The following is a 27,123-nucleotide window of genomic DNA, read 5'->3' on the forward strand; positions in this document are numbered from 1 at the left end:
GTTTTAATCCTATTTCCACCACTTGTCCACCGTGTGACTTTGGGCAAGTCACTTAACTTCTCTGTGCCTCACTTTTCTCATCTGCAAAGAGGGATTAAGATCGTGAGCCCCATGTGGGACACGGACTGTGGCCGACCTGATCGGCTTGCATTTACCGTAGCGCTTAGTCTAGTGCCTGGCACATAGTAAGCGCTTAATAAATACCATTAATAAAATGGGAGAGGAGAGTCTTAGAGAAGCCAGGAGGTCCTCTAATAATAATGATGGTATTTGTTAAGTGCTGGACTGGATAAAAGCAAATCGAGCTGGACACAGTCCCTGTCCCACGTGAGGCTCACAGTCTCAACCCCCATTTTACAGATGAGGTCACTGAGGCACAGAGGAGTTAAGCAGCTTACCCAAGGTCACACAGCAGACAAGGGGCGGAGCTGGAATTAGAACCCATGACCTTCTGACTCCCAGGCCCAAGCTCTAGACTGCATGCTCACTGTGGGCAGGGAATGTGTCTTTTTATTGTTACAGTGTACTCTTCCAAGCGCTTAGTACAGTGCTCTGCACACAATAAGCACTCTGCCACTTGTCTGCTGCGTGACCTTGGGCAAGTCACTTCACTTCTCTGCGCCTCAGTTCCCTCCTCTGTAAAATGGGGATGAAGACTGGGAGCCTCACGTGGGACCACCTGATGACCCTGTATGACGCTCTGCACAGAGTAAGCGCTTAACGAACACCAACATTATTATTAGTAAGAATTTGATAAACACGATCGATGGAAAGAATATTATTTATGAGGCCGCCGCTGCTGCTTGTGGATTGAGACCGCCCCTCCCCCCCCCCCCCCCCCCCCCAGGCCCAGCCCGCCTGGCGCCTCTTTCCAACCGCCCCCCCCCACTTCCGGTTGGAGGCCCCGCCCCCTCCCCGCGCGCGCTGCAACCAAACCCGGCCCTCCCCTAGCCCCGCCCCCCTCCCCGTCTCCGATTGGCCGCGAGGGCCGGGCCCCGCCCCCGAGCCCGGCGGGCCGCGTCGCCATTGGTCGGTCCCGGGGCGGGGCCCGGCCGTCATTGGCGGGCTGGCGTGCGGCGGGGAGGCAGCGGGGGCGGTGGCGCGGCGGTGTGCGTCGGCCCGCTTTGTGGGCGCCGGAGGAGTCGCCGCCGCCGCCGCCGCCGCCCGAGGTCGGAGGAGCCGCCGCCGCCCGAGGTCGCGCGTTCCCGGGCGCGGGAGCCGCAGCCATGAGCGGCGGCGTCTACGGCGGAGGTCAGTGAGCGCCCTCCCTCCTCCTCCTCTTCCTCCTCCTCCTCCTCCTCCTCCTCCTTCTTCTCCTTCTTCTCCTCTCTGCCCCGCGGCCCTAACGCTGTGCGCAACCCTGCGCGCAACGCTGCGCTGCGCGCCCGGGGACCAAGCGGCCTCGCTTATTATGCGCGGAGCGCTGTGCTGAGCGCTGGGGAGACGGCCGGCGGCGCCCCTTGCCTCCCTCCCCGCTCCCTTCGGGCTCCTTCCTAATCCCGGCCCTTTTTCAGCGCTTACACTGTGCTGAGCGCTGTGCTGAGCGCCAGGGTGCTTACAATGAGGTCCGTCCCTGCCCCTCCCCCCCCCCCCGGCTCCCTCCCGCCTTCCCACCCGCGATTCACTTTTTGCTGGCAACAGTTAGTGGTATTTACTGAGCGCCTATTCATTCATTCATTCGTATTTATTGAGCATTCATTCATTCAATAGTATTTATTGAGCGCTTACTATGTGCAGAGCACTGGACTAAGCGCTTGGAATCTACAAATCGGTAACAGATGGAGACAGTCCCTGCCCTTTGACGGGCTTACAGTCTAATCGGGGAGACGGACAGGCGAGAAAAATGGCAGTAAGTAGAATCAAAGGGAAGAACATCTCCTTAAAACAATAGCAAATAAATAGAATCAAGGTGATGTACATCTCATTAACAATATTGATGCGGGACAACCTGATGACCCTGTATCTACCCCAGCGCTTAGAACAGTGCTTGGCACATGGTAAGCGCTTAACAAAGAGCATCATTATTATTATTACTAAAATATATTAGTATATTATACTAACAACAATTAGTAATAATAATAATTATTACTAACAATACATTAGTATATTATACTACTAATAGTAGTGATGGCACCGACTTTGTGCAGAGCACTGGACTAAGCGCTTGGGCCAGCGGCGCCCCTTGCCTCCCTCCCCGCTCCCTTCGGGCTCCTTCCTAATCCCGGCCCTTTTTCAGCGCTTACACTGTGCTAAGCGCTGTGCTGAGCGCCCGGGTGCCTACAATGAGGTCCATCCCGGCGCCCCCCCGCCCCCTCCCGGGGCCCACGCTCGCCTTCCCACCCGTAGTTCACGTTTCTTGGCAACAGTTGATCAGTGGTATGTATTGAGCGCCTATTCATTCATTCGTATTTACTGAGCACCGACCGCGTGCAGAGCACTGGACTAAGCGCTTGGGAGTGGGCCGACGGCGCCCCTTAATTCCCTCCCGCCCCTGCCTTGCTGCTTTCCGCTCCTTCCTAATGATGGACCTTTTTCAGTATTCCCTCTGTGCTAAGCGCTGTTCTAAGCGCTGGGGGGGGGGGGTGGATCCAAGATCGCCAGGTGGCAATCATCAGGTGGCACACAGTCCCTCTCTCCCCCCCGGGGCCCAGGCTTGCCTTCCCACTCATCGCTCAGCTTTCTTGGCATCAGTTAATTAGTGGTATTTATTGAGCGCCCATTCATTCATTCAATCGTATTTATTGAGCACCTACTGTGTGCAGAGCACTGGAGTAAGCGCTTGGGAGAGTGTCAGCAGCGCCCCTTAAATCCCTCCCGCCCCAGCCTTGCTGCTTTCCGCTCCTTCCTGGTGATGGGCCTCCTTCAGTGTTTACTCTGAGCTAAGCGCTGTTCTAAGCGCCGGGGAGGGGATCCAAGATGATCAGGTCGCACACATTCCCTGTCCCCCCTGGGGCCCACGCTCGCCTTCCCACTCGTAGTTCACCTTTTTTGGCATCAGTTAATCAGTGGTATTTATTGAGCGCCTACTCATTCATTCAGTCGTATTTCTTGAGTGCCAACTGTGTGCAGAGCAGTGAACTAAGCGCTTGGGAGAATGCCAGCAACGCCCCTTAACTCCCTCCCGCCCCCCCGTCCCTGCCTTGCTTCTTTCGGCTCCTTAATGATGGGCCTTCTTGAGTGCTTACTCTGTGCTAAGCGCTGTTCTGAGCACCGGGGTGCTTAGAGGAGAATGAGGTCGGTCCCTGTCCCCCGTCCCCCCCGGGGCCCACGCTCTCCTTCCCACCCGTAGTTCAATTCCTTGGCAACAGTTGATCAGTGGTATGTATTGAGCGCTAATTGTGTGCGGAACCCTGTACTGAGCACTTGGGAGAGTGCGAGCAGCGCCCCTTTCCCGCCTCCAGCCCCGCTTCGTTCGGCTTGGTCCTGGTTAAGCGCTTATTACGTGCCAAGCACTGTTTTAAGCACCAGGATGGATACAAGATAATCAGGTCTCCCACCCTTAGTTCACTTTTCTTGGCATCGGCCAATCAGTGCTATTTATTGAGCGCTTACTGTATGTGGAACACTGTACTGAGCGCACTACAGCAGAACTAGCCCATCCCGAGCTTACAGTCCGGAGGGGGCTTTGAGGCTGTTGTAGCTGCACTTGTAGATCTAGGTTTGATCATTACGTGGGTGCCTGGGAAAGGTAGTTTCCCACCCCCACCCCATGTCCCCTAAAATGCACATGTTAAATGTAACGTATAACGTGTCAGATGGCAAGTTTTAGGGATGGTTGGGCCGGGGCATCAAATGAGGGCGGATTCGGACTGGGTCGCCCCCGGCTACTGGCAGGAGTGAGGGTCCCCCCCCCCCCCCCCCAGCGTATCATCAGGTGGCTTTTTGTCATTTTTCCAAAACCAGGCCGCTGGTGGGATTTCAGTCCTTCACACGGATGAGAGGTGCCGAAGGGCAAGATCTGCTCCTCAAAAAATAAATTGTGCTCTGGGACACATTTCTGGCCCCTTAAAACTTGCCAGGGCTCAAGGATTCATTCATTCATTCAGTAGTATTGAGCGCCTGCACTGTACTAAGCGCTTGGAAGGTACAATTCGGCAACAGATGGAGACAGTCCCTGCCCAACGACGACAGGCTCACAGTCTAAACGGGGGAGACGGACCACAAAACAAAACAAGTAGTCTTACGACAGTATCATCAAGATAAATAGAATCCTAGACGTATACACATCATTAACAAAATAGTCAAATAATATATATAAATATGTACAAGTGCTGTGGGGAGGGGAAGGGGGAAGAGCAGAGAGGAGGAGAAGGGGGAATGGGGAGGGATGATTTAGAAGTGCCCTCTGTGGTTGAAAATCATCAGTAGTACATGGTGAGCAGATGATTAATAATAATAATGTTGGTATTTGTTAAGCGCTTACTATGTGCAGAGCACTTTTCTAAGCGCCAGGGTAGATACAGGGTCATCAGGTTATCCCACGTGAGGCTCACAGTTAATCCCCATTTTACAGATGAGGGAAACTGAGGCACAGAGAAGTGAAGTGACTTGCCCACAGTCGCGCAGCTGACAAGTGGCAGAGCTGGGATTCGCACCCATGACCTCTGACTCCCAAGCCCACGCTCTTTCCGTTGAGCCACGCCGCTTCTCTACTATAGATTACTATACTAAGCGCCTTGGGAGTGTACAGTATAACAGAGTCGGTAGACGCGTTCCCTTAGAGAAGCAGCGTGGCTCAGTGGAAAGAGGCTGGGCTTGGAAGTCAGAGGTTATGGGTTCTAATCCCGCCTCCGCCACTGGCCAGCTGTGTGACTTTGGGCAAGTCACTTCACTTCTCTGTGCCTCAGTTACCTCATCTGTAAAATGGGGATGAAGCCTGTGAGCCCCATGAGGGACAACCCGATCACCTTGTATATCCCCCCCAGCGCTTAGAACAGTGCTTTGCACATAGTAAGGGCTTAACAAATACCAACATTTAAAGTCCAGAGGGGGAGACGGACGTTAATTTAAATAGATGATAGATATGTACCTAAGTGCTGTGGGGCCGAAGGAAGGCCGAATAAAGGGTGCAGCGGAGATGCAGAAGAGTGTGGGAGAAGAGGAAAATTAGTCGGGGAAGACGTCTTGGGGGTGATGTGTTTTTTAATAAGGTTCTGAAGATGAGGAGAATAATTGATGGATATGAGGAGGGAGGGCGTTCCAGGCCAGAGGCAAGGACGTGGGTGAGGGGTTGGCAGCGAGATAGACTAGATTCAGGTACAACGAGTAGGTTGAGGAGCGGAGTGTGCGGGCTTCGTCGTAATGGGTTATAGTCTCTCCCTCTAGACTGTAAGCTCAGGGTGGGCAGGGAAAATACCTACCAGCTCTGTTATATTGTACTCTCCCAAGTGCTTAGTACAGTGCTCTGCACCCAGTAGGTGCTCAATAAATACGATTGACTGGAAGGCGGTCGGGATTCCAGTAGGAGGTTGGGTGAGAGGAGGCAAGGCGACCGAGGACTCCAAAGCCGACGGCGAGGAGCCCCTGCTGGGTGCGGAGGGGGCTGGGCAACCACTGGAGGCTTCTGAGGAGCGGGGAAACCTGGACTGAACTCTTTTCTAGAAAAATAATCCTGGAAGCAGAGCGAAGCACGGACCCGAGTGGGGAGAGACGGGAAGCTGCGTGGCCAAGCCAGGAGGCCGATGCAGTAATCAAGGCCTTGTCTTCCACCTAAGGCCAAAAGGGGCTACTCGAGTTTCACAGGACTTCGGGTTGATGGAAGAGGAAAAACATTCTCGCACTAGTAGGGCAGCGCTTAGGACAGTGCTTGGCGCATAGTAAGCGCTTAACAAATGCCATTATTATGATTATTACGTGCTTGATTGATCTTTTCAGTAATGAGACTGTAAACTCAGTGAGAGCAGGGAAAGTTTCTGTTATATTGTACTCTCCCAGGTGCTTAATACGTGCTCTGCACACAGTAAGTGCTCAATAAGTATAAATGACTGAGTGACTGATGATTTGCTCTGAACCATATACACACTCATCCGATCCCCCTCTACCCAGCAGCTTGTCTGGCCGGATGGCCGACAGAGAAAGGGTGCAATCTGTGGACGTGGAACACAATATCTCCGCTAATCCCATCCGCAGCAAACACTCCCGAACCCTCACCTTATTTGTACTGCTCGCTTTAACAAAGGCCCTTTCCCTTTGTACAAAAAACAGCGGAAAAGCAAAATACAGGATCAAAAAAGGTAACAGAGGAATCAGTTATTCATACTTATTGAGCGCATACTACGTGCAGAGCACGGTACTAAGTGCTTGGGACAATACAATACAACAGTGTTAGAAGACAAGTTCCCTGCCCGTAATGAGTTTACAGGCTAGAGGAAGACCTCACCCCGCCAAATACTAAGAGAAGAAGGAACCAAAAAAAGTATTCATTGCCCTATCTTTGAAAAAGTATCACTCTTCTGTTGCTGTCCTGTTCTCTCAAAAATGCGTGTCTGTGCATATGGATTAGAGATAGCCATTCAGTTCTGCCGTAGTATGTTTTCACCCCACGTTTTGACTACGACATGATGGCAGAATTAGGGAACACGCGTGTGACACGTTTGGAAAAAATGGGCATCCATGTGATTTGGGCACGATGGGTACAAGAATGCCATCTTCATGTTAAGCCATCCTCTGTGTTTGCAGGTAATGCCTCCTGGTGACGTTCCCTCATGCGGCATGTGTGGCTGAGGAGGTCACTGTGGACCTGACGGTCTCAGCCACCTGTTCACAAAGATTGTTTCTTCCACTCTTGCAAAATAATAGAGTACTTGATTAACGCCTACTGTGTGCCAAGCACTGTTCTAAGCACTGGGGTAGATACAGGTTAATCAGGTTGGACACAGTCCCTGTCCCACATGGGGCTCATAGTCTACATCCCCATTTTACAGTTGAGATAACTGAGGCACAGAGAAGTTAAGTCACTTGCCCAAGGTCACACAGCAGACAAGAGGTGGAGCTGGGATCAGAACCCAGGTCCTTCTGACTCCCAGGCCCGGGCTCTTATCCAATAAGCCACGCTGTTGCATCTCTTAAAGCATTGACTGGGGCTCCCTCCTGTCTGGAACTCACTTTCCTTTCCCATCCGACAAACCAACACTCCGCATTTTCAAAACCCTACTAAAATCACATCTCCTCCAGGAAGCCTGCCCTGATGAATCTGTTGTATTTTCCCAAGCTCTTAGAACAGTGCTCTGTACATAGTACTCTAAAGAGTAAGCGCTTTAACGGAGAGTATACGAAAAAATTAAAAAAAACCTCACAGTGCATCGGGAAACATTGGAAACGGGCTTACAAACCCACAGCCGTCTCCAGCACCTACAGATTTCTTTATATTCATCCTGTCGGTGAGCCTGTTTGCTTATGGGACTAAACGTTCAATTATTTACTCTGATTTCTCTAAGTTTTTTTATGTTGCCTCCCCCATAAGCTGGTAGGCCTCTGTGGTTAAGGAACATGTCACCACTCTGTTCTTCCCAAGCGCTTAGCACAGGACACTGTGCCCCAGTGGGCACTCAATAAATGGTATTGCTACTGTTTATATTTGTTCTCCACCCGCTGCACGGCTAGTATCGTGTCTTGGGCACTCCCCAAGACCCGTGGCAGGGAAAAGCTTTCAACTGTTGCCCGTGGACCATGGGACCCTGGATTGGAGAATTAGATTGGAGCCTGCTGCGTCCCCAAGGTGATCAGAGAGCCCTCAGTTCATCCTGGAAATCCAGCTGTTGTAAAGCATTTATTGACTGCTTATGGTGTGCAGACCACCGTACGAAGGGCTTCGGAAAGTAATAATAATTATGGCACTTACTATGTGCCGAGCACTGTTCTAGCACTGGAGAAGATAGGTTAATCAGGTTGGACACAAGGGGTTCAAACTCTTAATCCCCGTTTTACAGACGAGGTAACTGAGGCACAGAGAGGTTAAGTGATTTGTCCAAGGTCACGCAGCAGACAGGTGGCGGAGTCTGGATTAGAACCCAGGTCCTGATTCCAAGGCCTGTTCTCTATCCACTAAGCCACGTTTTTTATATGTGTGTGTGTATACATATATATACACACACAAAGGGTTGATAAATGTAATCCCTGCCCACAGGGAGCTTACAGTCTAAAGGAAAACCAGGTAAATACTGATTTTTTTCACCAAATATCAGTAGGAAGAGAAATAAGGAACCTGAAAGACCAAACACCAACCTCAGCTCAACAAACCTAGTTCCCCTTAGACTTTTCCTCTTCCAGCACTTAGTACAGTGCTCTACACAGTGAGTGCTGAGTAAATAGCTATTACTTCCAAGTTATCTTGTGCCTGAGCGTGCGTGCTCGTGAAGAATGAGAGGTGCTCTTCAGAACAGCTGGGCAAGTGAAAGCGGTGAGCTCCGGGGACGAGAGAGAGTGGAAGCTTCTTTAAAACCCTTCGCTTTATGAATTAAAAATTCCAGCGGTTTTTGTTTCATCCTCCTCCCAGAAAGTTCCAGTCTCCAAAAGAAATGTAGACTCCAGGAAATACTGTCCTCCTGGACCCCGAGAAAAGTTTAAAGGAGGAACGAGCCGTCTGAATGTTTTCCTTGGTGATGATGGTGATGGTATTTGTTCAAGAGCTTACTGTGTGTCCAGCACTGTTTTAAGCTCTGGGGAAGAGACAGGCTAATCAGGTTGGACACAGTCCCTGTCCCGTGTGACAGACGAAGTAACCGAGGCACAGAGAAATGAAATGAGTTGCCCAAGGTCACACAGCAGATGAGTGGCACAGTCGGGATGAGAAACCAGGTCCTTCTGACTCCTAGACCCGCGCTCTATCCATTAGGCCACGCTGCTTCCTTATCTTCCTTTAGGCGCCCCCGCTCCCCTCCGTTGACCTCAGTCCACCTCCAGTGGGACCAAGGATTGTTCACAAGCAGCTCCCTCTCAGTTACTCTCCATTTATCCTTTCAGATGAAGTCGGGGCCCTCGTGTTTGACATCGGATCCTACACCGTGAGAGCAGGCTACGCTGGTGAGGACTGCCCAAAAGTAAGTGCGATTGAAGTGATTAAACCACACGGTAGAAGGGAGCAACTCTATCCCACGAAACTGAGGCCTGGGATTTCGTTTCAAGAAAATAGCACGAGGGGTGTTGGTTGATAAAATCCAGTATGCCTTTCCCTTCTTTCTGCCTGGATTGCAGGTGGATTTTCCAACGGCCATCGGAGTGGTGCTGGAAAGGGACGATGGGAGCACGCTGATGGAAATAGATGGCGATAAAGGGAAACAGGGCGGCCCGACGTACTACATAGACACCAACGCGCTGCGGGTTCCAAGAGAGAACATGGAGGCCATTTCACCTTTAAAGAATGGAATGAGTATGGTGCTTAAGAATGACCGCTTTGCATTTGCTCGACCACTTGCCCCTTTTGCTTGTAACGGGGTTGCCTTTCGTTTCTAAGACGCAACTTGGTTTCAGAGTGAGACGTGCACGTCTGAATCATATATATGTAATTCTAAACAGTCGTATTGGTTGCCGCACAATCGTGCTGCAATGTACCAGATTTTAGCCAGTAAAGTCAGGGCTTGTATTTGTGATCTCTGTCTACTGAATTTTTTTTTTCAGGCCTTAGACTACATGTGTGCCCACGTGTATGAAATTCCATATATTGGTATTTTGTGTATCAAGAAAAGCTTACCTCAAAATGTGTAATGTCGATGCCTCTGTATTCTGGTCTGTTGGAAGAAGTGGAAACCGTAATCACTGTGGGTCAGTGTTGGCTTCGTCTGAAGCTGGGGACTTGTTACAGTTAAGGCAGGAGATCCCGAAATGGGCCTTGTCCAGGACAAAGGGGGACATCTAGTAAGTAGCCTTAGTCAGAAGCCCTTGGAAGTATGAAGTGAGTTGGATATGTAAAATACTGTTCAGAAGGATGGTACTTTGGTGGTAATGTGTTTAGAAAATTAAAAGAAGGTGACATTTTTGACGGGTGTTGTCCGTTTTAGGATTATCAGCTCAGTGGAAATGCGTAATATTAAAAATAATACTCTTGATTACAGTTGAAGACTGGGACAGTTTCCAGGCGATTTTGGATCATACCTACAAAATGCATGTCAAATCAGAAGCCAGCTTACACCCTGTTCTGATGTCGGAAGCACCGGTGAGCCAGAATTTTCCCAGTTTCTCCAAATAGAATTTCATTAGTGTCACAGACTATGAAGAAATGATATAATGCTTTAGATTTTATTACATTGTACTGAAGTTGGAAGTTATTTAGTAAATTTTCCATTGCCGAAACTTAAAATCACGTTCTTTGTTTTCTTAAAGGTAGCTAAAATTTCACTTTTAAAAATCATATTGCTCTAATTAGATTTTTGTGTAGGATCTTCCATTACTTCTTAGATGGTGTGTCCCCCTCCGCCCCCAGGTATGGGAACCATGTCTAATTACCACCCTATATTCCCTCCCAGCACTTAGAACAGTCCTCTGCACAAAGTAAGCACATAATATAATCACTATTACTTTGAGAGTAAAAATGTTTCTAGAAATTTTAGACAGTCTTTTATAGAAAGAAGTGAAAAATGTGCGACAGTGTCAGGCCTTCATAAAAAGAATGATAAAAATTAAGCTGACTGTTTGCACCCTAGCTTTAAATTAGTAGACATACCCTTCTCTTAGCGGAAGGGAAAAAAGAAAAACTAAAGTAGTGAGTGCATGCTAACATCATTAAAATGTAGCTTCATAGTTTTAATGAGCTGCAATATGAAATGGAAAGCATAAATGCAGCTTAGTGAAATCTGAACTGTTTTAAGCAGACTCTTAAAGCATTCTCAAAATTGTCCATGTAATTTTATCTTGCCTGATTGTAGTTGATTTCTTCCAGTTCTTGTAATTTAGAAGTCATTTGGACTTTTAGTCAATCAGTGGTATTTATTGAGTACCTACTTTGTGCAGAATATACTAAGCGCTTGGGAAAGTACAGTGCACCAGTTAGGAACAATCCCGTCTTGGAAAGGTTACAGTATTTTAATTGTAAAATACTGTAAGCTTCAAGATACTTAAGATGGAGAAACAGCATGACCAGGTGAAAAGAGCACAGGCCTGAGAGTTCCTGGTTTAATTCCTGGCTCCCCATTTGCCTACTGTGTGTCCCAGGGCAAATCATTTAACTTCCCAGTGCCTCAGGTTCCTCATCTGTAAAATGGAAATTAAATGCCTGTTCTCTTTCCCTCTTTCAGTTGGGGGTTTCATGTGAGGCAGGAACTGTGTCCGACTTTATTTTCTTGTAGCTACCCCAAAGCATAGTACGGTTCTTGACACATAATCAGCGCTTGACCCAGCTCTTGGAGTAAAGAGCGGCAATCTTTTGTCTCAGTTGTGACCCCAGACAGTTGTCGAGGTAGTACGCCAGAGCTGATAAACCGCCCCACCTCTGCTACAAAGAGCTATATGGGAGAGGTTGTTCAACCTCTTGTCCACCTAAACAGCAGAAGCGGTGCCGGGCCAGAGCCAAAGAAATCCCCCCTAAAAAAAACCTTCCAGCATTTGCCGTGAGGGCTTGGGACATTTCTGAGGGTTTTCAGCCCTATATCCTGGCTGAAATCAAGCCTCAGATGACTCTGGAAGCCCCCAGGCCTACGCTAACATCTGCTGGCTCCAGAAGCCCTCCCGTGCTTCCTTTCCTGAGACAGGCAAGGTTTTGGGACCCCTGCCTAAAGAACCCAAATCCTTGCGCTGCTTATCGCCGCCATCACCTCTCCTCTCAAACCCAGGCATCGCTCTGAAGGCAAAGGGATCACTCGAGGAGTAGCTCACTATTTCCTGCTGGGATTGGCTTTGGGAAGCCCTCCGAGAAAAGGACTGCTTCCCCCTCCCTTGGCTTCCCAGGTCCACGTTTCTCCCTGGCTTCTGAAGATTTTCCTCCGCTCGTACCGCAGACAGGCAGCAGAACGGAGCTCTCAGAAACCCTTGATAGAGCTCCCATAATAATAATAATAATAATGTTGGTATTTGTTAAGCGCTTACTATGTGCCGAGCACTGTTCCAAGCGCTGGGGTAGACACAGGGGAATCAGGTTGTCCCATAAGGGGCTCACAGTCTTAATCCCCATTTTACAGATGAGGTAACTGAGGCACTGAGTAGTTAAGTGGCTTGCCCAAAGTCACACAGCTGACAAGTGGCCGAGCCGGGATTCGAACCCATGACCTCTGACTCCAAAGCCCATGCTCTTTCCACTGAGCCACGCTCCTTCCCCATAATATCCCATAATAGCGCATTCATCGGGTAACAAACAGAATTCTGATCCAAGCCTCCTTTCCCTAGATCGAATATTCCCCGCCCCACCCCCTCGGCCACCCAAGGACTGCCTCTGTCTACTTTTCTGTGGGCCTGTCCCCATGCTGGTGGGCCACTGGTTCTTTCCCCTCTTCTCTGAGGGCATCACAGGTTCCAGTCTGGCCTTCTTGGAGTCAATCCTTCAGGGGCTAGGACAGCTCTGTGCCATTCCTCCCTCGGAGGAGCAGAAACCTCACTCTTGCGGAGCCGAAAATCTCTCGGGATATTTTCACCCTCTTGGCTCGGGTGAATATCTCACACCTTTACCTTGGGCTTGCCCTCCCAGAATCGTGGCTCAAATAGCCCTTCTCCAAACACGGCTGTGGGTCTCTCCTGCAGCTAGGTAGGCCCAGTACATCCTCCCCCTGATTGGCTCGGTTCTAAGTTAATACCATATGAGGCATTAGTAGCTCCTTAATCAATCAGGGGTATTTGTGGAGTGCTTTTCATTCATTCATTCATTCAGTTGTATTTATTAAGTACCATGTGCAGAACACTGTACTAAGCACTTGGGAGAGTACAATATAACAATAAACAGACAAATTCCCTGCCCACAATGAACTCACAGTCTAGAGGGGGAGACAGACATTAATATACATAAACAAACAACTTATTTACTTTGTGCAGAGGACTTTACTTAGCTAAACTCAAGAAAATGCAGTACAATAGAGTTGGTAGACGTGATCCCTCCCACCAAGGAGGCACAGTGGTACGGGGGAGACAGACATTAAATAACTGATAGGTTACTCCAAGTGCCTAGGCGATGCAGGAGGGAGTAGGAAAAATGAGGCCTTAGGAAAGGCCTCTTGGAGGAGTTGTGATTTTTAATAAGCCTTCGAAGGTGGAGAGTGGCGGTCTGTCCCAAATGAACGGGGAGGGAGTTCCAGGCCAGAGGAAGAATTTGGGCAAGAAGGCAGTGGCAAGATAGATGAGACTGAGGTAGAGTGAATAGGTTGGCATCTAGCCGGTGAGCCCGTTGTTGGGTAGGGATTGTCTTTATCCGTTGCGCAATTGTACATTCCCAGCGCTTAGTACAGTGCTCTGCACACAGTAAGCGCTCAAGAAATACGATTGAATGAATGAATTGGAGGAGCCAAGGTTGTGGGCTGGGTTCTAGTAGGAAATCAGTGAGGGTAAGATAGAAGGGGGCAATACTCAACCACCTTGCCACTAAAGGGACATTAAAGCGTTTTAGTGTTTTCAAGTCAATGGTAGGCAGTTTCCGTTGGATGTGGAGGTGGATGGGCAACCACTGGAGGTTCTTGAGAAGTGGGGCAACATGGACTGAACTTTTTGTAGAAAAATGATATGGGCGGCAGAGTGAAGGAAGGATTGGGGTAGGGAGAGACGAGAGGTTGGGGGATCAGCCGAGTTCACGATTCACACATTTCCTTCAACTGCCTTTTTTTTTCCAGTACAAAATGAGGGGTGTTATCAGTGGCCATTAATGTTGATGATTAGCTTTAAAATTTTTTTAGGTGCAGGTTAACTAAACTTTCATGTTAGGGCAGGGAGAATTGGGTGTCCCTCGATAAATGAATCTGAAGTTTGTTTGCCTGTTCTGTGGTTTTTTGTTATTTTTTTTTTCCATGGCTTTCAAACACTTTGGAACATGTTAAGATTTTGCGTTTGAGTGGTCTGAATGATCACCTTCCTTCTCTCCTTCTCTCTGCCCACTCTGATCCTCGGAGACTTCAACATCCATACGGATGTACCCGACGACTCCTCTGCCGCCCGCCTGCTATCCCTCCTCGACTCTGCCGACCTCCTCCTCCACCATACCGCGCCCACTCACCGACTCGGTCACACCCTCGATCTCGTCATCTCCTACCGCTGCACTATCTCCTCACTCACCAACTCTGAAATCCCTCTCTCGGACCATAACCTTCTCACCTGCCTCATCTCTCACACTCCCTCCCCCTGCAAATCTTCGCTACTGCCCCACAGAGACCTCCGCTCTCTCGATCCCATCCGTCTTTCCAATAGCATCTCGCCTCACCTTGTCGCCCTGTCCTCTCTTCCCACTCTCGACGATCGGGTCTCCGCTCTCAACTCCACCCTCTCTACTCATCTCGACTCTCTCGCCCCCCTTTCCCTCCGCCGCTCTCGCTCCACTAACCCACAGCCCTGGATCACCTCCTCCGTCCGCCTCCTACGCTCCTATGCTCGAGCTGCTGAGCGCTGCTGGCGAAAGTCCAAGCACCAAGCCGACCTCACACACTTCAAATTTATCCTTTCCTGCCTTAACTCTGCCCTCTCCTCCGCCAGACAAAGCTTCTTCTCCTCCCTCATCGACACCCATGCCCGTCACCCCCGCCGATTGTTCCGGACCTTTAACTCTCTCCTTAGGCCCCCTGTTCCTCCCCCTCCCCCATCTCTCACCCCTAATGATCTGGCCACCTATTTCCTCACGAAAATCAACACGATCAGGTCTGAGCTCCCCAAAGTCACCCCTCCGCCTCTCCCCTCCCCCCCACCAACCCCCTCCCCTACTTTCCCATCCTTCCCTGCAGTATCCTCAGAGGAGATCTCCTCCCTCCTCGCAAGTGCCACCCCCTCCACCTGCGCCTCGGACCCCATTCCCTCTCACCTTCTTAAAACCATCGCCCCTGCCCTCCTCCCTTCCTTAACTTCTATTTTTAACCACTCAATCTCCAAGGGCTCCTTCCCCTCTGCCTTCAAACACGCCCACGTCTCCCCCATCCTAAAAAAACCCGCTCTTGACCCCACTTCCCCCTCCAGTTATCGTCCTATCTCCCTACTACCCTTCCTTTCCAAAATCTTAGAACGAGTCGTCTACAATCGATGCCTAGAATTCCTTAACTCCCATTCTCTCCTAGACCCCCTCCAATCTGGCTTCCGTCCCCTCCGCTCTACCGAGACTGCTCTCTCTAAGGTAACCCATGACCTCCTTCTTGCCAAATCCAATGGCTCCTACTCCATTCTGATCCTCCTTGACCTCTCTGCTGCCTTTGACACTGTCGACCATCCCCTCCTCCTCCATACCTTATCTCACCTTGGCTTCACGGACTCTGTCCTCTCCTGGTTCTCCTCTTACCTCTCTGGCCGATCATTCTCGGTCTCCTACGCCGGAGCCTCCTCCCCCTCCCATCCTTTAACTGTTGGAGTTCCTCAAGGGTCAGTTCTTGGCCCTCTTCTGTTCTCCATTTACACTCACTCCCTCGGTGAACTAATCCGCTCTCACGGCTTTGACTACCATCTCTACGCAGATGACACGCAGATCTACATCTCCGCCCCTGTCCTCTCCCCCTCCCTTCAGGCTCGCATCTCCTCCTGCCTCCGGGACGTCTCCACCTGGATGTCGGCCCGCCACCTAAAACTCAACATGAGCAAGACTGAGCTCCTCATCTTCCCTCCCAAGCCCGGTCCTCTCCCAGACTTCTCCATCACCGTGGATGGCACGACCATCCTTCCCGTCCCGCAGGCCCGCAATCTCGGTGTCATCCTTGACTCGTCCCTCTCGTTCACCCCACACATCCTATCCGTTACCAAGACCTGCCGGTTTCACCTCTACAATGTCGCCAAGATCCGCCCTTTCCTCTCCACCCAAACGGCTACCTTACTATTACGGGCTCTCGTTATATCCCGGCTAGACTACTGTGTCAGCCTTCTCTCTGACCTCCCTTCCTCCTCTCTCGCCCCGCTCCGGTCTATTCTTCACTCCGCTGCCCGGCTCATCTTCCTGCAGAAACGATCTGGGCATGTCACTCCCCTTCTTAAACAACTCCAGTGGTTGCCTATCGACCTCCGCTCCAAACAAAAACTCCTCACTCTAGGCTTCAAGGCTCTCCATCACCTTGCCCCTTCCTACCTCTCCTCCCTTCTCTCTTTCTACCGCCCACCCCGCACGCTCCGCTCCTCTGCCGCCCACCTCCTCGCCGTCCCTCGGTCTCGCCTATCCCGCCGTCGACCCCTGGGTCACGTCCTCCCGCGGTCCTGGAACGCCCTCCCTCCTCACCTCCGCCAAACTGATTCTCTTTCCCTCTTCAAAACCTTACTTAAAAATCACCTCCTCCAAGAGGCCTTCCCAGACTGAGCTCCTCTTCCCCCTCTACTCCCTCTGCCATCCCCCCTTTACCTCTCCGCAGCTAAAGCCTCATTTTCCCCTTTTCCCTCTGCTCCTCCCCCTCTCCCTTCCCATCCCCACAGCACTGTACCCGTCCGCTCAACTGTATATATTTTCATTACCCTATTTATTTTGTTAATGAATTGTACATCGCCTTGATTCTATTTAGTTGCCATTGTTTTTACGAGATGTTCTTCCCCTTGATGCTGTTTAGTGCCATTGTTCTTGTCTGTCCGTCTCCCCCGATTAGACTGTAAGCCCGTCAAACGGCAGGGACTGTCTCTATCTGTTGCCGACTTGTTCATCCCAAGCGCTTAGTACAGTGCTCTGCACATAGTAAGCGCTCAATAAATACTATTGAATGAATGAATGAATGAATGATCTTACAGTGCAAAAATTTACAGCAGCCAGCAAGCAACTTGCATCTGGCATTGGAAGCAAATTTTGTCATGAAAAAGTACTGTTCATAGGCCAGAATGTTTACAGGAAGATTATTCTGTTTGTTTCCCTTTGCCTGTTTCTTTCTCTCTCTCTCCACATATATATGTGTATATACATATATATATACACAATACACACACACACACACACACACACACACATATTAAACTTGAGATAAATTAACTATTATAATTTTTCCCCTTCTAGTGGAATACAAGAGCCAAGAGGGAGAAATTGACAGAGTTGATGTTTGAACACTACAACATCCCTGCATTCTTCCTTTGCAAAACTGCAGTCCTTACAGCGTATCCTTCTACTGCATATGGGTTTCAAAAATAATGGTTTTAAAATAATTATTGAAAAAAGGCACAGGATTAGGAGTCAGGAGACCTAGCTTCCAATCCCAGCTCGCCAACCTGCCTGCTCTGTGACTTTGTGCAAGTCGCTTCACTTCTCTGTGCCTCCGTTACCTCATCTGTAAAACTGGGATTAACTATCTGTTTTCCCTCCTTTTTTTAGACTGTGGGTCAGGGACTGTGGCAGAACTGTTTATCTTCTATTTACTCCACTACTTTACAATGTAGTAAGTCCTCAACAAATATTATTATTAGACTTTACTGTTTTATAGTTTTATTAAAATCTTGCTTAAGGAATTAAATATCGTCTTGGATTTTCATGGAGTTTTTCCTCTCTTTCCTCCCTTTGGTTCCCCAAGCTTTAATGATTTTCTCATCAACATCTACCACAGAGGTAGTAAAAACAATGAACCTAAAATCAGTTACTTTTCCTGTTAGGTTTGGAATAGATTTGGTTGGAGTAAGATTGACAGTCTAAGGATTATTTTCAGTGGACTTTCATAACCCTTAATGTATGCTGAACTTTTGGAATGGTAGAAAAATGGTCTTTTCCAAATAGAAAATTTTGTAGCTGGCAAGATTATCAATTAGCATTTTTAAAAGGATCCCCCCCCCACCCTCATCCCCACCCCAGCACTTATGTACATATATTTAAATTATATACTTCAAATTATTTATGGTAATATCTGTGTCTCTCCTCTAGAATATAAGTTCTTTGGGGGCAGGGAATGTGTGTCTGTTGTATTATACTCTCCCAAGCGCTTAGTACGCTGGTCTGCACATAGTAAGCGCTTAATAAATACCATTGATGATGATGACTCAAATATTACCATTATATGGCCCTATCACTGGCCTTATTTTAAGGGGTTCTTTTTTTTTTGCTGCCTTGTATTAATAGTAATAATACTAATGACTATGGTTTTTAAGTGCTTACTATATTCTAAATATGGGGGGTAATTGCAAAATAATCAGATGTTGGTATAGTTAGAAAGTTAATCTATAATGGTTTGTGGGTTTTTTGTTTTTGCCTTGGGAATAGAAATTGATAATTGTGCAACTACCAAAGAAGAAGGGTAACAAATATAACTCTTTTTTAAACCAGTATTGCAGGGAGTGGAGAACAGGAACCCTAAAATCACGAAGAGATTCTTAATGTTAAATCTAGTTAGGGTTTTATACTTTTTGTCTTCCCCCTTCCCCTGGGTTTTTAGACAGGAGGCCTTTCTGGGAACTCATCAGGCACTTGAAATTAGTATATTGTGTGGTATTAAAAGTTTATAAAGTAATATTTAATGTCTGCTGCCAAAGGCCTAGAATTTCAATGGTACTATGATGATAACGTGAATTTATAAAATACCTTTCTCTCAAAAAGCACAGATTTATTAGTAATGAAATTCGTCAGCAGATCCTCACTTAAGGTATTCTTTTAAAGGACTGTTTGTCCTTCTGCAAATGCCCAAGTCATGTGGAGAGCAAAGAGAACCTATATCGGAAATTCACTTTGTCCCCAGGAGTCAGGTGAATGAGATGTTAACTTTTTTTGCAGTGTTTACTACGATTCAATTCTTCCCCATAACGGTGAGTTGAAAATCCTACGACCTTCTTCACGTTGAGTGATTTGCAGTTTCATATTGCCGGTTTACTCTGCTATTATTTCTACGGCGTGTCTTAAACCGGAGCTACATGTGGGAATTGTGTGTTTAAATTTGAATTAAATGCTACAGACGATGATCTAAAGCCAATCCTCGCTCAAAAGGGGATTTCCGGTCCTTTCATCTCCTTGACTGTGAACTAGATTTGCGAATGGTCGCTCCACCGGCCTGATTTTAGATAGTGGAGCCACTCATACCACTGCCATTCCAGTGCATGATGGATATGTCCTACAACAAGGTAAGTATTTTTGACAGTTGGGGTCCTAGGGGTCCTGCTTTTCATATCCTGAGAAAGCGGGGGAAAATTCTTTTAAAATCAACAATTAAATGATAGCGACAAAGGGCTAGGCGTTATTTGGGTGGTTGGGCTGTTAGCATAGTTTCCCAAATTCTGGGCAGTCAGCGAGGATAGCGACGGCTTCTCTGACTGACCTGGAGAAAAAAGGGAGCTGGAGGGAGGTGTTTCCCCCTCTAGACTGCTAACTCACTGTGGGCAGGGAATGTGTCTATCAGTTGTATTGAGCGCTTAATCGTGTGCAGAGCTCCGTACTGTTTTGGGGGAGAACAATGTAACAGAATTGGTAAGCTCGTGGGAAGAGAATGTGCCTGTTTATTGTTGTACTTTCCCAAGTTTGGACACATCATCAGGAGGACTAATTCTCTGGAGAAGGCACTAATGCTAGGAAAAGTCCAGGAAAAACGTGGAAGAGGCAACTAGGGATAGAGAACAATAACGATAACGGAAGAACCGTTAGAAAGGTTGTGGATTATAGCAGAGGACAGGACATTCTGGAGAAAGTATATCATGGAGTCGCTATGAATCAGAAACGACTCGACGGCACTTAATAATAACTTTCCCATGCGCTTAGTATGGTGCTTTGGACACAGTAAGCGCTCAGTAAATACAATTGAATGAATGTATTGCATTTTCACTGCCAATGTCTAGTATCAAAGAAACTTTTTTTTTTTTTTGGAAAACAGACTCTGAAATAATTATGATATTTGTTCAGCGCTTATTATGTACCAAGCACTGTACTAAACGCTAGGGTAGATATGAGATAGGTTAGGCACAGTCCCTGTTCCACATGGGGCTCACAGCCTAATCTCCCCACCTAGACTGTAAACTATTCGTGGGCAGGGAACCTGTCTACTAACTCTGCTATATTGTACTCTCCCAAGCACTTAGTACGGTGCTGTGCACACAGTAAGTGTCCAGTAAATACTACTGACTGAATAATCTTTGGAAATTACATGTCTGTGGGTTTCTTTTTTTCTTTTTTTTGGGGGCCAAGTGGGAATTTTGTCAAGGGGATTTAATTTATGTGGATTTGTCATATTAACATTGTTAACCTATTTCTTAGGAATTGTGAAATCGCCTTTAGCCGGGGACTTTATTACTATGCAGTGCAGAGAACTGTTCCAAGAAATGAATGTAGAATTAATCCCTCCGTATATGATTGCTTCAAAGGTAGGTAACATTTGGATTTAATGGGCTTTTCTTTTCAGGCTATGAAAAATGTTCATTTGACTTTATATTATTTGAAATTTCAGGAAGCAGTTCGTGAGGGATCTCCAGCAAACTGGAAGAGAAAAGAAAAGTTACCACAGGTTACGAGGTCTTGGCATAATTATATGTGCAATGTAAGTAACTCCTTTCTCTCCTACTTATAAGCAAGGGCTGTGGTCCCTTTAGACAAATCGTGCATATCGTATCTAGGATAATATGAAATAATGGAAAAATGTCTTCAGAACAAAATGACATCACAGATAACTGCCTCCACAAAGTAAGTTTCCTTTGGTCCTGGCAACACACCATGTAAGGAATTTTGTCCAGAACTCACAGATAGTAAAATCTCCCCCCAGTTGGTTCCTTTAGTTTACTGTGAAAATATTTTGTAGAGAGTCTGGGCAAAAAAATCAGTTTATGTGCAAAACATATTTCAGTAGAAGAAATTGATCTAAAATCCATTATTTTAGAGCACATCTTAGGAGTAGCAGAGGACGGGCCCGGGAGTCAGAGGAGCCGCCTCTGCCACTCATCTGCTGTGTGACCTTAGTTCCCTCCCTTAGCTTCTTGGTGCCTCAGTTTCCTCATCTGTAAAATGGGGACTCAGTACCTGTTCTCCCTCCCCCTTAGACTGTGAGCCCCACGTTGGACAGAGATTGTGTCTGACCTGATTATCTTGACTCTGTCCCAGCATTTAGTACAACGGTTGGTTCTAAGTAAGCACTTATCAAACACCACCACCATTTTTTATCATCATCATTGTCATCATTATTAAGGTGCCGGCTAAATCACTCTGCTTTTTACGCTCAGAGCTGAATTAACCCTGTAGTAATGCAGGAGCAGTTGCTCTGGGATTGCCGATTGGGTGGGTTGCGTTAGCCACGTCAGGGAGAGCTGCTCACCAAAACTGCTTTTCTTCCACATTCCCACTCTAAGGCAAGTTGCCTCTCAGAGCTTGGTGGAAGACGAGTGTGCCGGCACTGATATATATTTGTACATATTATTCTATTTATTTTATTAATGACATGTATATATCTGTAATTCTCTTTATTTTGCTGCTGTTGATGCCTGTCTACTTGTTTTGTTTTGTTGTCTACCTCCCCCTTCTAGACTGTGAGCCCGTTGTTAGGTAGAGATTGTCTCTATGTGTTGCCGAATTGTACTTTCCAAGTGCTTAGTTCAGTGCTCTGCACACAGTAAGCGCTCAACAAATAGGATTGAATGAACGAATGGAGTCAAGCAAGCAACACTTCTCCTACGTATCTTCCCACGGCTGTTCTCCATGCCTGGAATGGCTCCCCTTCCAGCTCTGTTTCACCTTATTTACCCCTACAGTGCAAGCTTGTTTATCCTACCCCTCAAAATTCCATATTGATGTCCCGAGTATGTGGGTAGGAGGATCCAGTGGAAAGAACACGGGCTTTGTCATCAGAAGGCCTGGTTCCCATCCTGGCTCTGCCACTTGGCTGCTGTGTGACTTGGGCAAGTCAGTTAACTTCTCTGTGCCTCAGTTTCCTCATGTGTAAAATGAGGATTCAATCGCAGTTCTCTCTTCTACTCAGACTGTGAATCTTTGCGTGGGGCAGGGACTGTGTCCGAAATGATTAATTTGTATCTACCCCAGCGCTTAGTACGGTGATTGACACATGGTAAATGCTTTAGAAATACTTATAATTATGCGTGGCTCAGTGGAAAGAGCCCGGGCTTGGGAGTCAGAGATCAGTGGGTTCAAATTCCGGCTCCGCCACTTGTCAGCTGTGTGACTTTGGGCAAGTCGCTTCACTTCTGTGTGCCTCAGTTACCTCATCTGTAAAATGGGGATTGACTATAGCCCCACGTGGGACAACCTGATCACCTTCTATCCTTCCCAGTGCTCAGAACAGTGCTTTGCACATAGTAAGCGCTTAATAAATGTCATCATTATTATTATAATTATTATTATTACTACTAATTCTTCTACTACAAAAAGTCCCCAAATTGTAGCTGACTTTGGAATAAAGCCTAATGTGGAGTTTTTCCTCAATGTTGATCTCGTTAAGTCACTGTATTAAGCATTTAAGTAGATGCAGATTAATCATTTTGGACAGTCCTTGCCCCACACAGGGTTCACAGTCTAAGTAGGAAAGAGAACAGGGATTGGATCACCATTTTACACATGAGGAAACTGAGGCTCAGATAAATTATTCATCCCCCACACCCCAGCCCCACAGCACTTACGTACAAAGCCGTAATTTATTTATAGTAGTGTCTGTCTCTCCCTCTAGACTAAGCTCATTGTGGGTAGATAATTTGTCCATTTATTGTTATATGTACTCTTCCAAGCACTTAGTAGAGTTTCTGACTCATAGTAAACATTTAACAAATACACCCCGCACCAAAAAAAAAAAGTAATGAAAACTCAGTTTTGCAGCCTAGCTTTTGCCATGCAAAATGTTTGTTACGCTTAGGGGAAAAGAATCATGTAATTACACTAATGTGATTGTTACATAATAGTAATAATGATGGGATTTGTTAAGCACTTACTATGTGCAAAGCACTGTTCTGAGTGCTGGGGAGGATACAAGGTGATCAGGTTGTCCCACGTGGGGCTCACAGTCTTAATCCCCATTTTACAAATGAGGTAACTGAGGCACAGAGAAGTGAAGTGACTTGCCCAAAGTCACACAGCTGGGATTAGAACCCATGACCCCTGACTCCCACTCCCTTGCTCTTTCCACTGAGCCACGCTGCTTCCCCAGTAGTGAGTTTGTCACCTTCGTTCAATCAGTCGTATTTATGAGCACGTACTGCGTGCAAAGCACTGTGCTAAGTACAATACAACCATAAACAGACACATTCCCTGTCCATAACGAGCTCTCCGTCTAGAGGGGAGACAGACATTAATATAAATAAATTACAGGTACTACATAACTGTTGTGGGGCCGGGAAGGGGGTGAATAAAGGGAGCAAGTCAGGGTGATGCAGAAGGGAGTGGGAGAAGAGGAAAGGAGGGCTTAGTCAGAAGGCTTCTTGGAAGAGATGGGCCTTCAACAAGGCTTTGAAGTGGGGTAGAATAATCTTAGGCCTTGCCTTTTCGTGGGTGACGGTAGTTTAGTCGGGGAGAAAAGGCTCCTGCCGTGACAACTTGTAGCAGGTTGAAGATGAGGTTGAAGAGCACTGAAACAGCGTGGCCTAGTAGAGAGAGCCCAGCCCTGGGAGTCAGAAGGACCTTGCTCCTCATCCCAGCTCTGCCACTTGTCTGCTGTGTGACCTTGGGCAAGTCGCTTTACTTCTCAGTGCCTCGGGTACCTCATCTGTAAAATGGGGATTAAGATTGTGAGCCCCACGTGGGACAGGGATTGTGTCGAACCCGATCTACCCCAGGGCTTTAATACAGTGTAGGGCACATAACAAATACCACAATTATCATTATTATTATATAGTAAACCAGGCCAACCCCTAACACTGGCTGCCCCACGTCTGCATCTAGTCCACCTGTATGTAGATGTGTGCCGCCTTTACCTCCCTCATAAGTATTCTGTTACAAACTGGCTCCCCTATCCCTTCTCTGATCACGAGCCACCAATGCCAACACTGGATCACTTCCACTGCCCGCTTCTTTCTCTCCTGTGCATGAGCTGCAGAGCGCCGCTGGCAGAAATTCACATGTCAGGTTGACCTTGTCCGTCTCAAATTCAGCCTTATAACTCGGCGCTCTCCTCCTCCCGGCAATATTATTTCTCTGGCCCATTCTAGTTTCATATGCTCATTAATAATAATAATAATAGTAATAATAATTTGTTATGGGCTATGGGCTAAGCACTGGGGTAGATACAAGGTAGCCAGGTCGTCCCACGTGGGGTTCACAGTCTTAATCCCCATTTTACAGATGAGGTAATTAAGGCACAGAGAAGTTACTCTGTGTGCTTACTCTGTGCAGAGCACTGTACTTAGTGCTTGGAGAGTACGATACAGTAGAGTTTGTAGTCAGGTCTGTAATGAAATCAAAGTATATTGGGAAACGCAAATCTGAATAACTGGCTGCGTCTCTGCTTTTCTCCATAGTGTGTTATTCAAGATTTTCAAGCCTCTGTGCTCCAGGTTTCAGATTCAACTTACGACGAACAGTATGCTCTCTTCTTTTTTTGTCCGTAACTAACGATTTTAATGACACGTTTAGTCTTTCCCATTAATCATTACAATGTATTTTTCTGCGGTGATTATCTGTTCAGAAGACACCTGACTTTGGTATATGTAGCTTAAAGAGTTGACATGATTCTAGAGGGAAAGAAATGAACAAGCATAGGTTTTTCTCTCATACAAAACGAAAGTGCAAATACTTCTTACATACTGGCCAGTAGATGTTTAGCCAAGACATACGGTGTCACACGTTAAAGTCCCCAAATGATTCCAACCCTGAATTGTAAAGGAAATTATGCAGCCATTTGTCATAGCATTTTACTGCTTCTCTCCATTCTGGCTTTTCTTTCCATAACATTGTTCGTTAACTTTTAGGGTAGCTGCACAGATGCCGACGGTACATTATGAATTCCCCAATGGCTACAACTGTGACTTCGGTGCAGAACGGCTAAAAATACCTGAAGGATTATTTGATCCTTCTAATGTGAAGGTCAGTCGGCTCGAGGTTTTTGTAACGTTTTGTTGAAACAAAGTTTTTGCCCCTCTGGAAGGCAAGGCGGCACGGTGTAGTCGAAAGAGCACGGGACTGGGAGACAGGAAACCCGATTTCTAGTACCGGTTCCACCAGGCGCCTACTTATGGGACATTCCTCTGCCTCAATTTTTTCATGGGATGAAATATTCCTGCTTCCTCTTAAGACTGCGAGCCCCAGGTGGGACAGGGACTGTGTCCAGTCTGATTATTTCGATCCCTCTAGACCGAAAGGTCGGTATGGGTAGGTAACATGTCTGGTAACTCTCTTGGATTGTACTCTCCCAAGCGCTTAGTACAGTACTCTGCACATAGTGAGCGCTCAACAAATACCAGCGATTGATTTCTATCTACCCCAGTGCCTAGCATGATACTTTTGTATATAGGAAGCTTTTAAAGAGTGCTTGGTGCATAGTAAGCACTTAACAAATACCTTTAATTAATTCATGCCACAATTAATGAAATGGAGATCCTAAGTCTGAGATAGATCATATTTTCAGTACAGTCTACTCTGTGAAGTGCTAATTTGGGAATACCGATTGCAGGGCTTATCAGGGAACACAATGCTGGGAGTCAGTCACGTTGTCACCACCAGCGTTGGAATGTGTGACATTGACATCAGACCGGTAAGTGCCAATGTATTTTTCATCGTATAAAAGTATTTTAACGGAAATGATCTTGAAGTTACCGAACAAGGAAGACGCTGAACCTGTTTTTCGGACAGAAAATTCCCATGTCTGTGAGGCACTCTAATGGTTAAAGAAATGGGTTCCTCAGAAATGTGTGTGTCTGCCCTTTTTTTTCCCTCCTTCCTTGTCTCCTTTTAGGCTTCATCACTTCAAAGGATAGGCAAATGTCGTGAATATAACACTGCATTTTAAAAAATCTCTTTTAGTGAAGTGTTTTTATAGGTCTCTGAACCGTATAGTTCAGAAAAAGTACATTCTCCGATGCCTTTTATTTCTTCCCGATACACAGTGCCACTCCTGTTTAAAACGTTGCTTTTGGGGTTCATTTTAGAGCTGCCTCTTTGCTTCCTAGTTTTCTGGGTTACATGAATCTCCATTAAGTGGAGTAATACCTGTATCTAAAAGCAACTAAGTTCCTGGACTGTTTGGTCCAGGAAGTGCATCTAGCCAAAATGAAGTTTTGCTGCATATGTTAAAATGGGCAATTTTCACTTTTGCCACAAAGTCTTAAAAATTGAGAGGAAATGCAGAACGTAGAGGCATAAGGCATTTTAACTTCATGTAGCATTGGAGCTAACACTTTCACACTGACATTTTGATCTAACTTTTGAATTCTTGCTTTTTTTTAAGGGACTGTATGGCAGTGTGATCGTGGCAGGAGGAAACACTCTAATACAGAGCTTTACTGATAGGCTGAACAGAGAGCTTTCTCAGAAAACTCCTCCGGTAACAATTTTATTCGGGATTCCGTCTCAGTTTTTCTAAGGAATAAGCATTCAGAAATGTGTCTTTGTGACTGGTAGAATCTTACAATTAGAGGCTTTTATCATGTGAGCTGATCTGTTAGAGAAGAAGCGTGGCCTAGTGGATAGAGCACGGACCTGCCTTGGAGTCAGAAGGACCTGGGTTCTAATCCTGGCTGTGCCACTTGTCTGCTGTGTGGCTTCGGGCAAGTTATTTGACTTCTCTGGGCCTCAGTTAACTCATCTGGAAAATGAGAATTGAGACTGAGAACCTCACGAGGGATAAGGGTCTGTGTTCAGCCCGATTTGCCTTATATCCACCCCAGCGCTTAGTACAGTTCCTGGCACATAGTAAGCACTTAACAAATAACACAATGATTCTTCTTCTTCTTCTTACTATTAATGTTAATAATAATAATAAGAAGAATTCCTAGGGTTACTTGAAAAGTCTCATATATTTTGTAAAAGTCTTGTCCTCCATCAATGGCTAGTTAATCCATTTCCCATTGCCGGTAGTGCATAGCAAGGATGGATGGGAAGTGGGCCGGGTTCTGTGCGATTTATTTCAGGTAGCTGTGTTGGATGGTGTAACAGGGAACCTAAATACAGGTGTTAGAATATGCTTCTGCCCGTCGTGGGGATTGCAAGGCTCTTTGAGTCAGTAGATTTTGAGC

At 46.9% G+C, this 27,123-nt stretch overlaps 1 protein-coding gene across 1 annotated transcript in view; it reads left to right on the forward strand.

Moving 5' to 3' along the window:
* Positions 1 to 1,146: 1,146 nt before the first annotated feature.
* The window catches only part of ACTL6A (actin like 6A), a 36,244-nt gene continuing 10,267 nt past the window's right edge, over positions 1,147 to 27,123 (forward strand). Inside the window, exons 1-12 of the mRNA XM_029059750.1 lie at positions 1,147 to 1,251; positions 8,962 to 9,038; positions 9,193 to 9,367; positions 10,050 to 10,150; positions 17,060 to 17,157; positions 19,004 to 19,098; positions 20,222 to 20,328; positions 20,412 to 20,501; positions 24,412 to 24,473; positions 24,862 to 24,976; positions 25,563 to 25,643; positions 26,337 to 26,432. Of these exons, the coding sequence (XP_028915583.1) occupies positions 1,227 to 1,251; positions 8,962 to 9,038; positions 9,193 to 9,367; positions 10,050 to 10,150; positions 17,060 to 17,157; positions 19,004 to 19,098; positions 20,222 to 20,328; positions 20,412 to 20,501; positions 24,412 to 24,473; positions 24,862 to 24,976; positions 25,563 to 25,643; positions 26,337 to 26,432 (1,122 nt within the window). The 5' untranslated portion in view covers positions 1,147 to 1,226. The remainder of the gene's footprint in view (positions 1,252 to 8,961; positions 9,039 to 9,192; positions 9,368 to 10,049; positions 10,151 to 17,059; positions 17,158 to 19,003; positions 19,099 to 20,221; positions 20,329 to 20,411; positions 20,502 to 24,411; positions 24,474 to 24,861; positions 24,977 to 25,562; positions 25,644 to 26,336; positions 26,433 to 27,123) is intronic.

This window comes from Ornithorhynchus anatinus, chromosome 1 (genome assembly GCF_004115215.2).
Source record: "Ornithorhynchus anatinus isolate Pmale09 chromosome 1, mOrnAna1.pri.v4, whole genome shotgun sequence".
Taxonomy (NCBI): Eukaryota; Metazoa; Chordata; class Mammalia; order Monotremata; family Ornithorhynchidae; genus Ornithorhynchus; species Ornithorhynchus anatinus.